The sequence below is a fragment of the Somniosus microcephalus genome, chromosome 12 (assembly GCF_052327205.1).
Source record: "Somniosus microcephalus isolate GS21.2 chromosome 12, FLI_Smic_1.0, whole genome shotgun sequence".
NCBI lineage: Eukaryota > Metazoa > Chordata > Chondrichthyes > Squaliformes > Somniosidae > Somniosus > Somniosus microcephalus.
The window spans coordinates 66,608,527-66,624,782 of NC_140998.1; the positions used below are offsets into that span (position 1 = coordinate 66,608,527).

General features: G+C 45.3%; 1 protein-coding gene and 1 non-coding gene across 2 annotated transcripts in view; both read left to right on the top strand.

Moving 5' to 3' along the window:
* The first annotated feature begins 905 nt into the window (after positions 1 to 905).
* Positions 906 to 978, top strand: trnak-cuu (transfer RNA lysine (anticodon CUU)). Its single transcript has one exon. It is a non-coding gene; the product is annotated as a tRNA-Lys (tRNA).
* A 325-nt stretch (positions 979 to 1,303) lies between these two features.
* The window catches only part of znf839 (zinc finger protein 839), a 53,882-nt gene continuing 38,929 nt past the window's right edge, over positions 1,304 to 16,256 (top strand). Inside the window, exon 1 of the mRNA XM_086003016.1 lies at positions 1,304 to 2,688. Coding sequence (XP_085859142.1) covers positions 1,588 to 2,688 — 1,101 coding nt within the window. The 5' untranslated portion in view covers positions 1,304 to 1,587. The remainder of the gene's footprint in view (positions 2,689 to 16,256) is intronic.

Genomic DNA, 16,256 nt, shown 5'->3' on the forward strand with positions numbered 1-16,256 from the left:
ACTGATACCAAGCATTCGGCGAAGTGGGGCGTTAAACTGTGTTCCCTCTGTGGTTTCAGAAGTCACAGTCCTGAGATAAAGAATATTGTGCTTTGCCGACTGAGCTCGGCAAATACTGAGAAAAACACGCCTATTTAATTTGCCCTCTTTTACTTGGAACAGATGTGACAGAAATGTTAAAACAGTACTAGAAAGTTCTGCATCCAGGAGAAATTCTTACTGCCATTCGTCTATTCTTCTATCCCCTCATATGTGCATCAAATAATATAATTCAGCATGTAGTATTCCTATTAATCAAACATATGGATCCAAATCAAATCACAAGCGACAAATTAACAAATAATATATGCATGACATCTCGGGCAAAAATAAAATCTCAATTTATCTTTACTATAATCTTTCTTTAAATATGTAGATTTGATGGACCTCAATCAGCCAATGCAGTATGTCGCACTATAGCGTTAAAATCTGCATTAGAAATCATTGATTGATCCTTTCAATAATTAGATTACAGTTGTGGTTTTCCAATTGCATCAAACTTTTAGCTTTTGTGACGGTTAATTGTTAAGTGCATTAACTCACACGTTCAGGAAACCTAAATTACACAAAAATAAAAAATATATAATGCTGTAAATACACAGTGGATTGCAGCCTCTGAGAAGAGAAACGAAATATTGATGTTTTCCGCGTGGACCGAACTGGAATATTAAACATCAATGAGAGTTTCTACTTTTGAAAAAAAAATTCTACGTCAAATGTGTTCGGAATTTTTTGTTAGCACAGATTTCAAGCGTTAAATTTGAATTCTCTAAATCAAGGTACATGAATAATGTACAATTCAAAGATGACTGGCGCAGGTTCCCTACCTAATGCTATCAGACGTAATATTAGCACATTACCGCACTGCCCGGCTAGCTCAGTCGGTAGAGCATGAGACTCTTAATCTCAGGGTCGTGGGTTCGAGCCCCACGTTGGGCGGAAAGTTTTTCTTACAACTTCTAGTTATGTGCGTTTTATAAAATTAATAATAATGTAATTTTTATTCTGTTAAATTACAATGGTCTCATATAGAGGCAGCGCGTTTAAATATATAGATATGGTTTTTTTACCTTATTTTATTCTTTCACAGTCATTATCTTTCCCCGTTTTAAAAATGTGTTTTAAATTTATATTCAAATGTTATCGTCTGCTTAATGTTTAATAATTGATCAGAACGCACAATTATTTCAGCTTTTACTGGAAACCGACGTGCCCCAATGCCACTCCGCTTTCGCTTTCTACTCCCCGTCCAGCGAACGGCAATCTTGACGTCACCCGCCTTGTGTTTAAACTTTGCCGGCACCCGTACTCGGCCTGTCCGCCATGTTGTGTCGACGCCCGTGACGTCCACATAACGACGGCTTTTTTGGTGGAAGCGGATTAATCTTTTCCGCGCTGCTTTGACCGATTTTTTCGGTTTCACTTACGGTGCGGGGGTTATTTTACCCTATTTCAATCTCGGCACCGCCTTTGGCGTGAAAAAAATCTCGATCTAGAAATTAGCATTCCCGCTCCCGACTCCCTCTGCCTGAAAACACGGACGCCAACATGGCGGACGAGGAGGAGAGCAGCCTGACAACAGACGAGACGGCTGTGACCCAGGAGCGACATGGCACTGAGCGCCCAGAGGCTCTGGGGCACCAGGGGCCCGCACCGCTTGCCGGCTGTGCCAACGTGCCCTGCAAGTCGTTCGAGGTCCACTCGTTGCAGGAGCTGCCGGAATATGTGCAGGTCGCCGTGGAGGAAGGGGCGACTCAGGTGGTGAGCACGTTACCCGAGGATGGGGACGGTCTCCTGGGTGCCGGCGGGATCATGAATTCCTTGGTGGAGGCACCCCCAGCTGCGGGCACCATGGCCGCGGTGAGCGCGGACGACTTCACGGTGGCGGAGGAGCTGGAGAGCATTTCTATCGAGTCCACCCCCAGCACCATCATTTACGTGCAGCCCGATGGCACTTTCGTGGAGGGCACCGGATTGACCCCGGAGGAACAGCAGCAACTGGTCGAGCAGTTAGCAAAGCAACAGGGGCTAGTTGAAGTAAGCGAAAGTGAAGCGGCTCAAATGTTTGGTAGTCACCACCAGCAGCAGCAGCAACATGCTCAGTTTGTGCAGCATGTGGGGCTGACAGATGAACTGCAGCAAGTCATCGCTCATGTTACCAAGTCTCAGCAACATGCGACACAATTCAGTAAAAGCAATGTTGTGCAGTTGAACTCCGAGCTTCCTGAAAATCAAATTCTGCAGAAAACCAGCTTGGTATCGTGTATTCCCCCAGAAACTCGAGTGCTTTCTACGGATCAACATCAGATGATACAAGTGCCTGTGTGCAATGCTATGATGCAGCAGGTGCATACGAGTGTTCATCCGAGTCAGGTTGTCCAAAGGATTGACTCATGCAATCCGGCTCAAGTTCAGCAAATAAATATTTCTACCCAGTCTTCTACAATGAAGCGGCCCAGTCAGCCTAAGATTCTAACGGCAGTTGCACAGCAGCAGGCAGTCTTTACTCAACCGTTGACAATCATTCACAATGCAGCGCGACAGTTGCAAAATGCTGCTCATCAGGCTGTCCTTCAGCAGAATTTACAACAAAGTATTGCACACGTACAACAAAAGATGGCCCCATTGCGAGTAACACCCTCAACGCAGGTACTGGTATTTCTAGGTACTTTAACTGCAATTTCTTGAAATGAACATAGATTGTAGCTGCAAATTTTTTGCAGTGTATATAAATGCTATTTATAATATAGTTCTGTGCTTTTAAATGATTAGAGTATATTGTGAATCTTGTCGAACTTTAAAGCCAGGGCTCATCCTGATTCCAGAGCAAAGCAACTTAATGCCTTCTCCCCCACAGAGTCTCTCCACTTCTATTTTTGCCCTTTTTCTTTGAAAGTGAAAGCTGTTATAGGGCTGAAAAAACACCAGCCTGCACAAACATGATGCTACCTGAAGTGCTGGCATGCTTATTGGGTGCCAATCCAAAGTAAACAATATTTGTATAACTCTAGGCCTGGAAGCTTTTGAAATACAAATAATATAAGTGCAATAATCTAAACTATTGCTACTAATCCAATGGCAGATGTACCAGGTTGATTTTGCAAAAGTTCACACTAGACTAAATCAGATGTGATTCATTCAATTCACCTCCACATCACTCTCCAGTTATGGGTTGCAGCTGGCAAAATGCCATTAGTGTGGTTGTTAGGGCAATAAGAAAACCGCAATTGCTGGGAATTTGAAATAAAAAGTAAAAATGCACAAGGGGTCAATCAACATAAGATAGAACTGCTTCCAGTTACTTCATCAGATCAAGCTAGTTCTGATGAGTTTTGAGGAACCTGGTTGCAATGATCATAGAAACATAGAAGATAGGAGCAGGAGTAGGCCATTCGGCCCCTCGAGCCTGCTCCACCATTCAATGAGATCATGGCTGATCATCCAAATTCAGTACCCTGTCCCTGCCTTCTCCCCATATCCCTTGATCCCTTTAGCCTTAAGAAATATATCCAACTCCTTCTTGAATATATTTAATGAACTGCCTTCCACCGCCCTCTGTGGCAGAGAATTCTACAAGTTCACCACTCTGGGTGAAGAAATTCCTCCTCCTCTCAGTCCTAAATGGCTTACCCCTTATCCTTAGACTATGACCCCTGGTTCTGGACTCCCCGGCCATCGGAAACATCCTGCATCTAGTCTGTCCAGGCCTGACAGAATTTTATAGGTTTTGATGAGATCCCCCCTCAATCTTCTAAACTCCAGTGAGTATAAGCCCAATCGACACAATCTCTCCTCATACGTCATTCCTGCCATCCCAGGTATCAGCCTGGTGAATCTTCGCTGCACTCCTTCCATGGCAAGAACGTCCTTCCTTAGATAAGGCGACCAAAACTGCACACAATACTCGAGGTGCGGTCTCACCAAGGCCCTGTACAATTGCAGCAAGACATCCTTGTTCCTGTACTCGAACCCTCTTGCCACGAAGGCCAACATACCATTTGCCTTCTTAACAGCCTGCTGCACCTGCATGCTTACCTTCAGCGACTGGTACACAAGAGCACCCAGGTCTCTCTGCACTTCCCCTTCTCCCAATCTATTGCCATTCAAATAATAATCTGCCTTCCTGTTTTTGCCACCAAAGTGGATAACCTCACATTTATCCACATTATAGTGCATTTGCCATGCTTCTGCCCAATCACCCAACCTGTCCAAATCGTACTGGAGTTTCACGACATCCTCCTCACAGCATACCCTCCCACCCAGCTTTGTGTCGTCTGCAAATTTGGAGATATTACATCCAATTCCCTCGTCCAGATCATTAATATATATTTTGAATAGCTGGGGTCCAAGGACCAATCCTTGCGGTACCCCACTAGTCACTGCCTGCCACTCGGAAAACGACCCGTTTATTCCAACTCTTTGCTTTCTGACCGCCAACCAGTTCTCTATCCAAGTCAATACCTTGTCCCCGATCCCATGTGCCTTAATTTTGCACGCTAATCTCTTATGCGGGACCTTATCAAAAGCCTTCTGAAAGTCCAAATACACCACATCCACTGGTTCTCCCTTATCTATTTTACAAGTTACATCCTCAAAAAATTCCAGTAGATTAGTCAAGCACGATTTACCTTTTATAAATCCATGTTGACTTTGTCCGATCCTGTCACTGCTTTCCAAGTGCTCTGCTATTACATCTTTTATAATGGACTCTAGCATTTTCCCCACTACCGATGTCAGGCTTACCCGGTCTATAATTCCCCGCTTTTTCTCTACCACCTTTTTTGAATAGTGGGGTAACATTAGCTACCCTCCAATCCATGGGTACTGTTCCAGAGTCTATCGAGTTCTGGAAGATGACCAGCAATGCATCTACTATTTTTAGGGCCACTTCCTTAAGTACCCTAGGATGTAGATTATCAGGCCCAGGGGATTTATCGGCCTTCAGTCCCATCAATTTCCCTAACACCATTTCCCTACAAATACTGATTTCTTTCAGTTCCACCCTTTCATCAGACCTTATGTTCCTCGGCATCTCTGGGAGGTTATTTGTGTCCTCCTTTGTTAAGACAGAACCAAAATATGTATTTAGTTGGTCTGACATTTCTTTGTTCCCCATTATAATTTCCCCTGATTCTGACTGCAAGGGACCTATGCTTGACTTCACCAATCTTTTTCTCTTCACATATTTATAAAAGCTTTTACAGTCAGTTTTTATGTTCCCTGCAAGCTTACTCTCATATTCTATTTTCCCCTTCTTAATTAATCCCTTTGTCCTCCTTTGTTGAATCCTAAACTGCTCCCAATCCTCAGGATTATTGCTTTTTCTGCCCAATTTATATGTCCTCTCCTTGGATCTTATGCTATCCCTAATTTCCCTTGTTAGCCACGGTTGAGTCACCTTTTTTGATTTATTTTTATGCCAAACTGGGATGAACAAATTCTGTAGTTCATCCATGCGGTCTTTGAATGTTTGCCATTGCCTATGCACCGTCAACCCTTTGAGTGACATTCCCCAATCAATCCTACCCAACTCGCGCCTCAGACCATCGTAGTTTCCTTTATTTAAATTCAGGACCCTAGTCTCTGAGTCAATTACTTCATTCTCCATCTTAATGAAGAATTCGATCATATTATGATCGCTCCGACCCAAGGGGCCTCGTACAACAAGATTGCTATTTAATCCTTTCTCGTTACATAATACCCAGTCTAAGATGGCCTGATCTCTGGTTGGTTCCTCGACATATTGGTCCAGGAAGCCATCCCGTAAACACTCCAGGAATTCCTCCGCCACAGTATTGTTACCAATTTGGTTAGTCCAATCTATATGTAGATTAAAGTCACCCATGATGACTGCTGTGCCCTTATTGCACGCTTCTTTAATTTCCCTTTTAATGCCATCCCCAACCTCTGCTTTACTGTTTGGAGGTCTATATACCACTCCCACTAACGTTTTCTGCCCCTTAGTATTTCTTAATTCTACCCATACAGATTCCACATCATCGGAGCTAATATCCTTCCTTACAATTGTGTTAATCCCTTCTTTAACCAGTAATGCTACCCCACCTCCCTTTCCTTTTTGCCTATCTTTCCTGAATATTGAATACCCCTGGATGTTGAGTTCCCAGCCTTGGCCATCCTTGAGCCACGTTTCCGTAATCCCAACCAAATCATATTCGTTTACTTCTATTTGCGCAGCCAATTCATCCACCTTATTACGAATGCTCCTCGCATTAAGACACAAAGCCTTCAGGCTTGTTTTTTTTAATGCTCTTAGACCTATTAGAATTATTATTTACTGTGGCCACGTTTGATTTAAATTGTTGATTTCTCTGACTGCCACTTTTGTTTTTCTCCTTCCTATCTTTTGCTTTTATCCTTGTTTCCCTTTCCTCTGTCTCCCTGCTCAGGTTCCCAACCCCCTGCCATTTTAGTTTATACCCTCCCCCAGAGCACTAGCAAACACACCCCCTAGGACATCGGTTCCAGCCCTGCCCAGGTGCAAACTGTCCGGTTTGAACTGGTCCCACCTCCCCCAGAACCGGTTCCAATGTCCCAGGAACTTGAATCCCTCCCCGTTGCACCATTCCTCTAGCCACGTATTCATTTGAAATATCCTCCCATTTCTACTCTGACTAGCACGTGGCACTGGTAGCAATCCTGAGATTACTACCTTTTTGAGGTCCTATTTTTTAATTTACCTCCTAACTCCCTATATTCCGCTTTTAGGACCTCATCCCGCTTTTTACCTATATCGTCGGTGCCTATATGCACCACGACAACTGGCTGTTCACCCTCCCCTTCCATGATGTTCTGCAGCCGCTCAGACACCCTTGACCCTTGCACCAGGGAGGCAACACACCATCCTGGAGTCTCGTTTGTGGCCGCAAAAACGCCTATCTATTCCCCTTACAATAGAATCCCCTATTACTATAGCTCTACCCCTCTTTTTCCTCCTGTCCTGTGCAGCAGAGCCACCCTGGTGCCAGGAAGTTGGCTGCTGCTGCTTTCCTCTGATAAGCCATCCCCCACAACAGTACTCAAAGTGGTGTATCTGTTTGAGAGGGGGATGCCCACAGGGGACCCCTGCACTACCTGCCTGCGCCTAGTACTCTGCCTGTTGGTCACCTGTTCCCTTTCTGCCTGTCCAACCTCTACCTGCGGTCTGTCCAACTCCGTAAACGTGCTATTCACGATGTCCCGAGCATCGCGAACGCTCCAGTATGCATACAATCGCAGCTCCAGTGCTGCAATGCGGTCTGTCAGTAGCTGCAGCTGGATGCACTTCCTGCACATGTAGTTGTCAGGGACACAGGAAGTGTCCCTGAGTTCCCACATATCGCAGGAGAAGTATACCACGTGGCCGGGCTGTCCTGCCATGACTTACCCTTTGATTTAATTTAAATTCAATTAATTAATCAATCCCACTAATTACACTACAGTTAAATGGTTTACCAATAGTCCCCGTTACACCAGAGAGACCTTAGTAACTATAAACCAGAGTTTAAGTTTATAAAGAGAGAAATACTCACCAACCAATCACTTACCTGCTTTCTGGTGACGTCACACTTTCATTACTTTTTACTTCTCTCCCTCTCTCTGAGCTCGGAGATTGGAGACTGGTATGCCTCACCTGGACTCTGGCGCCCTTTTCAAACCGCCGCTCAGCCTTGTCCCTCGCAGGTCTGCACCGCCTCCGCTGCTGCTGTGGGGCCTCACCTGGACTCTGGCGCCGTTTTCAAACCGCCGCTCAGCCTCGTCCCTCGCAGGTCCGCGCTGCTGCTGTGGGGCCTCACCTTAACTCTAGCGCCCTTTTCAGACCGCCGCTCAGCCTCGTCCCTCGCAGGTCCGCACCGCCGCCTCCGCTGCTGCAGTGGGGCCTCACCTGAATTCTGGCGCCCTTTTTAAACCTCTGCTCAGCCTCGTCCCTCGCAGGCCCGCACTGCCGCCTCCACTGCTGCTGTCAAAACTACTACCACACCGCTTAGGTCATCGTGAAGTGTTTCACACCAGAATTAGTCTTGGTGTGAACTTTGCAAAGTCAACTGAGTATATCTTCCAGTGGATCAGTAGCAGTAGTTTTGATTGTTGCTCAATTATAATTCCTCAAGTTGCATAGTGTTATTCCGTCTGACAGCTGTGTACAGAACAGGGGTTGCAGGGACCCAAACTGAAGTGGCTATATTTTCATCACATTTCTATTGTCAATGTAACACTATTTTGTTTTGCACCAGAGATAAGAATTTGTAGTATAAATGCAGAATCGGGGCCTGACCCCAGCGTATAGAATGCCAGCACTGCAGATAACATTGTGTGTTTATGCACATACATGCATTTTCGGTCCTACAACAACTTTAAATTTACATTACAACTTCTTACATTCATTTAGCAGTGAAACTTCTTTGCACCAACACTAGAGCAATAAATGCAGCTTTATATTTCATTGACTTCTAAGTTTCAGAAATTCAGGATCTGAAGCTTCATTTAGTAGATAGACTGATTGCAGCACTTTTAGCAGGCTTCATTGTTAGGTAAGGAATAAAAACCAAAAATGCTGGAAATACTCAGCAATGTGGCAGCCTTTGTGGAGAGAGAAACAGAGTTAATGTTTCAGGTCAATGACCTTTCGAAAGGTCATCGACCTGAAACGTTAACTCTGTTTCTCTCTCCACAGATGCTGCCTGACCAGCTGAGTATTTCCAGCATTTTCTGTTTGTTTATTTAAAAAAAAAAAAAAAAATTGCTAGAGTTTGGTTCAAGATTTTATGGGTTACATTCTAGGCATGTGGAAAATCAACTTTAAAGTAGTCACATTAATGTAATGCAAGTGATCAAATGAGATTACTCTGCAGACATCATTGGATAACAATCTAAGTGTTGTCCATTTTGAAAACTTTAAAGCCTTGTGTCAAACTATATATCAATACATTTGATTCAGCATCAGTTTTCTCAGTCATCAAATTTGCGACTCTTGCAGATTGTGCTTATGCAGATTGTATTTTAAAAATACGCTGGCTGTCTATTTATGATGTTGCATTTACAGAATTTTGGAGCCAATCAAGCTGAAATTAGCATGAAATTGGGCATGAAAAATTCAGTTCAATTTAAGGAAGATGGTTTATGATTTAATTAAAATTATCATTAAAATTTCCTGTGCTATAATGTTATGAAAATAAAATACATAATACTCCAGGACTACTCTTTAGGGACATGATCAAAATTACACCATGTACATCTATAATTAAAAATTAAAAATTGTACATGCAGCCAAAAAAATTGTTTTAAAATGTGGAATTTAATCTTTTGTCTTTGTCTTCCTTCAGGTGAGTGACTTACTTTTGTTGCTGAAGTACAGGTTGTGTGCCCATAAAGTTGTAGCTATGCTGAGAGCAGGAGTGCTGCTCTGTTTGTAAATTTTGTTTGATTTTGAAACACACCTGTTTTAGCTTTTCTTCAAGTTGAAATGTATGAGAATGTTTCTAAAGTATAATTTTACCAAAACTTTACATTTTATTTTGTAATACTGCTTTTGATTTTCATTTTCTTGGGCTCAGTTTTACTTCTCCCCACCCCCACCGTCTTATTCAGCCTCGACAACTGTATAGTTGTGCTATACTAGCTGCAAAATGTTCAAGAAAACTTTTTTCTAAAAAAATTAGACTTTTGTCTGAAGATAACCTACTAAATTATTTGCTAATTTTCTTATTTCGAACAAAGGAGTGTAGAGGTGATTATGCGGAGTTTAAAAATGAGACCAGCTGTACGGTATTTTAAAATTGTGCTTCAACTCGTGAAATTCATGCCCCATTAATAATCATTTCCATGTAAGCTTCAAAGTATAATTATTTCTAAATACTTTTTCATCCTCTTACCCCTTAAATGCTCAAACTTTGTTTTAAATCTTAAAATACCCCATGTCCAGTACATGTTCTTCATATGGATTTCAATGTAGGCAAAAAAGAGATGAGGGACTTCATTTACGTTGATAGACTGGAGAAGCTGGGCTTGTTCTCGTTGAAGCAGAGAAGGTTGAGAGGAGATTTGTAAGAAGTCACACAACACCAGTTTATAGTCCAACAGTTTTATTTGAAATCACAAGCTTTCGGAGCGCTGCTCCTTCGTCAGGTGAAGTGGAGAAATGCATAAAAACACAGCTTCTATAGTCAGAGAATAATGCCAGATGATTACAGGTAATCTTTCTAACTGCCATTTGTTGCACCTTGGCAGAGAGATAATCACAGTGATCAAAGGCGTGAATGGTGTCCAAACAGGTTAGTCAGGAAAACATTACATCCTGACTAACCTGTTTGGACACCATTCACACCTTTGATTGCTGTGATTATCTCTCTGCCGAGGTGCGACAAATGGCAGTTAGAAAGATTACCTGTAATCATCTGGCATTATTCTCTGACTATATAAGCTGTGTCTTTATGCATCTCTCCACTTCACCTGACGAAGGAGCAGCGCTCCGAAAGCTTGTGATTTCAAATAAAACTGTTGGACTATAACCTGGTGTTGTGTGACTTCTTACATTTGTCCACCCCAGTCCAACTCCGGCATCTCCACACCGAGAGGAGATTTGATAGAGGTATTCAAAATCATGAGCGGTCTAGACAGAGTAGATAGAGAGAAACTGTTCCCATTGGCAGAAGGGTCGAGAACCAGAGGACACCGATTTAAGGTGATTGGCAGAAGAATCAAAGGCAACATGAGGAAAAACCTTTTTATGCAGTGAGTGGTTAGGACCTGGAATGCACTGCCTGAGAGGCTGGTGGAGGTGGACTCAATCGTGGCTTTCAAAATGGAATTGGATAAGTACCTCATAGAGTCATAGAGTTTTACAGCACAGAAAGAGGCCCTTCGGCCCATCGTGTCTGCGCCGCCCATCCATCCCTGTCCAGTCTAATCCCATTTTCCAGCATTTGGTCCATAGCCTTGTATGCAATGGCATTTCAAGTGCTCATCCAAATGCTTCTTGAATGTTGTGAGGGTTCCTGCCTCTACCACCCTTTCAGGCATTGAATTCCACATTCCAACCACCCTCTGGGTGAAGAAGTTCCTCCTCAAATCCCCTCTAAATCTCCTGCCCCTTACCCTGAATCTATGCCCCCTTGTTATTGACCCCCCCACTAAGGGGAAAAGTTCCTCTTTATCTACCCTATCTATGCCCCTCATCATTTTGTACACCTCAATCAGGTCCCCCCTCAGCCTTCTCTGCTCCAAGGAAAACAACCCCAGCCTGTCCAGCCTCTCTTCATAGCTGAGGCGCTCCATCCCAGGTAACATCCTGGTGAATCTTCTCTGCACCCTCTCCAAAGCAATCACATCCTTCCTATAGTGAGGCGACCAGAACTGCACACAGTACTCCAGCTGTGGCCTCACCAGCGTTTTGTACAGCTCCATCATAACCTCCCTGCTCTTATATTCTATGCCTCGGCTAATGAAGGCAAGTATCCCATATGCCTTTTTAACCACCTTATCTACCTGCTCCGCTGCCTTCAGGGATCTATGTACATGTACACCAAGGTCCCTCTGACCCTCTACTTCCTAGGGTCCTACCACTCATTGTGTATTCCCTTGCCTTATTTGTCCGTCCAAAATGCATCACCTCGCACTTTTCGGGGTTAAATTCCATTTGCCACTTTTCCGCCCATCTGACCAACCCGTTTATATCGTCCTGTAGCCTGAGGCTTTCCTCCTCGCAATTTACCACCCCACCAATTTTCGTGTCATCTGCGAACTTACTGATCATCCCTTTTACATTCTCATCCAAATCATTTATGTAGATCACAAACAACAAGGGACCCAGCACCGATCCCTGAGGTACCCCACTGGACACAGGCTTCCAGTCACAAAAGCAACCTTCGACCATCACCCTCTGCCTCCTGCCACTCAGCCAGTTTAGGATCCAACGCGCCAAGGCACCCTGGATCCCATGGGCTCTTACCTTCTTGACCAGTCTCCTATGCGGGACTTTGTCAAAAGCTTTACTGAAGTCCATGTAAACCACATCCACAGCATTTCCCTCATCCACCCCCCTAGTCACCCCCTCGAAAAATTCAATCAGATTTGTCAGACATGATTTACCCTTGACAAAGCCATGCTGACTATCCCCGATTAATCCTTGCCTCTCCAAGTGGAGATTAATTTTGTCCCTCAGAATTTTTTCCAATAATTTCCCCACCACAGATGTTAGACTCACTGGCCTGTAATTCCCTGGTTTATCCCTGCTACCCTTCTTGAATAATGGTACTACATTAGCTGTTCTCCAGTCCTCTGGTACATCCCCTGTGGCCAGAGAGGTTCTGAAAATTTGTGTCAGAGCCCCTGCAATCTCCTCCTTTGCCTCTCACAGCAGCCTGGGATACATCTCGTCCGGGCCTGGGGATTTATCCACTTTTTGGCCTGCTAAAACCGCTAGCACCTCCTCCCTCTCTATGCTAATATGTTCAAGTATGTCACAGTCCCCTTGCCCGATTTCTATGTCTGCATCGTCTTTCTCCATAGTGAACACAGATGCAAAAAATTCATTTAAAACCCCGCCTACATCCTCTGGCTCTACACACAGATTGCCACTTTGGTCCCTAATGGGCCCTACCCTTTCCCTGGTTATCCTCTTGCCCTTAATATACTTATAAAACATCTTAGGATTTTCCTTTATTTTGTTCGCCAGTGTTATTTCATGGCCCCTCCTCGCCCTCCTAATTTCTTTTTTAAGTATGCCCCTGCACTTTTTATACTCCTCTAGGGCTTCTTCCGTCTTTAGTCTTTTGTAACTGCCAAAAGCCCCCCTTTTATTTCTAATGCATTTTTGTATATCCCTTGTCATCCAAGGTTCCCTTTGCTTGTTGGTCCCACCCTTGACCTTTACAGGAACATGTTGGCGTTGTACTCTCTCTATTTCCCTTCTGAAAGTCTCCCACTGTTTTGATGTGGATTTTCCTATAAGCAGCTGCTCCCAGTCCACTTTGGCCAGATCCTGCCTTATCATATTAAAATCGGCCTTCCCCCAATTTAGAACCCTTATTTCCGGGCCGTCTTTGTCCTTTTCCATGACCACCTTAAATCTCACCGAATTATGGTCACTGTCGCCAAAATGCTCTCCTACTGACACTTCCACCACTTGCCCGGCTACATTCCCCAGAATTAGGTCCAGTACCGCCCCCTCTCTTGTAGGACTTTCTACATGTTGGCTCAAAAAGCTCTCCTGGATGCACTTTAAGAATTCTGCACCCTCTAAGCCTTTCACACTCTGACTGTCCCAATTTATATTGGGGAAGTTGAAATCCCCCACTATTATTACCCTATTATTTTCGCACTTTTCTGAGATTTGCCTACATATCTGTTCCTCTATCTCCCCCTGACTGTTTGGGGGCCTATAGTACACTCCCAGCAAAGTGCTTGCCCCCTTTTTGTTTTTAAGTTCTACCCATATGGCCTCATTAGAGGAACCCGCTAATATATCATCCCTCCTTACAGCAGTAATTGACTCCTTAATTAATATTGCAACACCCCCTCCCCTTTTACACCCCCCTCTGTCTCGCCTGAAGATTCTATACCCCGGAATATTGAGCTGCCAGTCCTGACCCTCCCTCAACCATGTCTCCGTGATAGCAACAATATCGTACTCCCATGTGTTCAACAACAACTTCAGTTCATCCACCTTATTTGCAAGACTCCTTGCATTAAAATAAATGCCTTCCAGCCCTGCCATATTCTCTTTTGCCTTCACATATTTGCTCTGCCTTCCCAGCTGACTTGTTTTTCCCCTCTGTATTTGGCTGTAAATCACCCCCTACTATAGCTCCACTCTGTACCCCAACCCCCTGCCAAGTTAGTTTAAACCCTCCCCAGCAGTGCTAGCAAACCTCCCCACAAGGATATTGGTGCCCCTCTGGTTCAGGTGTAAACCGTCCGACTTGTACAAGTCCCACCTTTCCCAGAAGCAGACCCAGTGATCCAGGAAACTAAAGCCCTACCCCCTGCACCATCCCTTTAGCCACGCATTCATCTGTTCTATCTTCCTATTCCTATACTTACTAGCACGTGGCACCGGGAGTAATCCAGAGATTACAACCCTTGAGGTCCTGCTCTTTAATCCTTCACCTAGCTCCCTAAATTCTTGCTGCAGGACCTCATCCCTCTTTTTACCTATGTCGTTGGTACCAATGTGGACCACGACCACTGGCTGTTCACCCTCCCCCTCCAGAATGCCCTGCAGCCGCTCAGTGACATCCTTGACCCTGGCACCAGGGAGGCAACAAACCATCCTGGATTCACGTCTACGGCCACAGAAACGCCTATCTGTTCCCCTTACTATAGAATCCCCTACCACTATTGCTCTCCCACTCTTTTTCCCCCCTTCCTGGGCAGCAGGTGCACCGCCAGTGCCAGGAAATTGGCTGCTGCTGCCTTCCCCTGGTGAGTCATCCCCCTCAACAGTATCCAAAGTGGTATACTTGTTTGAGAGGGGAATGGTCACAGGGGTCTCCTGCACTACCTGCCTGCTTCTATTGCTCTGCCTGGTGGTCACCCATTTCCTGTCTTCCTGTGCAGCCCTTCCCTGTGGTGTGACCAACTCACTAAACGTGCTATCCACGAACCTCTCAGCATCGTGAATGCTCAACAACCCATCCACCCGCAGCTCCAGCGCCTCAATGCGGTCTGCTAGTAGCTGCAGATGGATGCATCTCTGGCACACGTGGTCATCAGGGGCACCGGGGTCCCTGAATTCCCACATAGAGCAAGAGGAGCATATCACGGGGCTGGGCTCACCTAGCATGACCTTCCCTTTACTTAATTTTAATTAATTTACTATCGCCAATTAAAGATATCTCTAAGGCGCTTGTATAGTCTACCAACAGTCCCTGCTACACCAGAAAGACCCTGGTAACTATAAACTACAGAGTTAAAGTTTAAAAAAGAGAAATACTCACCAACCAATCACTTGCCTGCTCCCTGGTGACGTCACACTCTGATTACTTTTTACCTCTCTCCCCGCTGCTGAGTTGGTGTGCCTTGCTGGTCGCCGGTTCTTATACCGGGCTCCGACTCACTGCTCCTGCTGCTCCCGACTGGTCTCGGGCCTCGCTGGTCGCCGGTTTTTATACCGGGCTCCGACTCACTGCTCCTGCTGCTCCCGACTGGTCTCGGGCCTCGCCTCTCTCCGGTTTTTATACCGGGCTCCGACTCACTGCTCCTGCTGCTCCCGACTGGTCTCGGGCCTCGCCTCTCTCCGGTTTTTATACCGGGATCCGACTCACTGCTCCTGCTGCTCCCGACTGGTCTCGGGCCTCGCCTCTCTCCGGTTTTTATACCGGGCTCCGACTCACTGCTCCTGCTGCTCCCGACTGGTCTCGGGCCTCGCCTCTCTCCGGTTTTTATACTGGGCTCCGACTCACTGCTCCTGCTGCTCCCGACTGGTCTCGGGCCTCGCCTCTCTCCGGTTTTTATACCGGGCTCCGACTCACTGCTCCTGCTGCTCCCGACTGGTCTCGGGCCTCGCCTCTCTCTGGTTTTTATACCGGGCTCCGACTCACTGCTCCTGCTGCTCCCGACTGGTCTCGGGCCTCGCCTCTCTCCGGTTTTTATACCGGGCTCCGACTCACTGCTCCTGCTGCTCCCGACTGAAGGAGAAAAATTTGCAGGGCTACGGGGAAAGGTCAGGGGAGTGGGACTAGCTGAAGCGCTTTTGCAGAGAGCCGGCACGGGCTCGACAGGCTGAATGGCCTCCTTTTGTGCTGTAACCATTCTATGTGAGGCCTGTGTCCTCTGGTTCTCGGCCCTTCTGCCAATGGGAACAGTTTCTCTCTTATCTACTCTGTCCAGACCCCTTGGTTCTAAAAGACGTGGCTGCAGAGATTGTGGATACATTGGTTGTGATCTTCCAAAATTCCCTAGATTTTAGAACGGTCCCAGCAGATTGGAAGGTATCAACTGTAATCCTGCTATTCAAGAAAGGAAGGAGCGAGAAAACAGGGAAATACAGGCCAGTTAGCCTGGCGCTAGTCGTCTGGAAAATGTTGGAATCCATTATTAAGGAAATGGTAACAGGGCACTTAGAAAATCATAATATGATCAGGCAGAGTCAACATAGTTTTATGAAAGGTAAATTGTGTTTAACAAATTTATTAGAGTTTTTTGAGGATGTAATTAGCAGGGTAGATAAAGGGGATCTGGTGGATGTAGTATATTTGGATTTCCAAAAGGCATTCGATAAG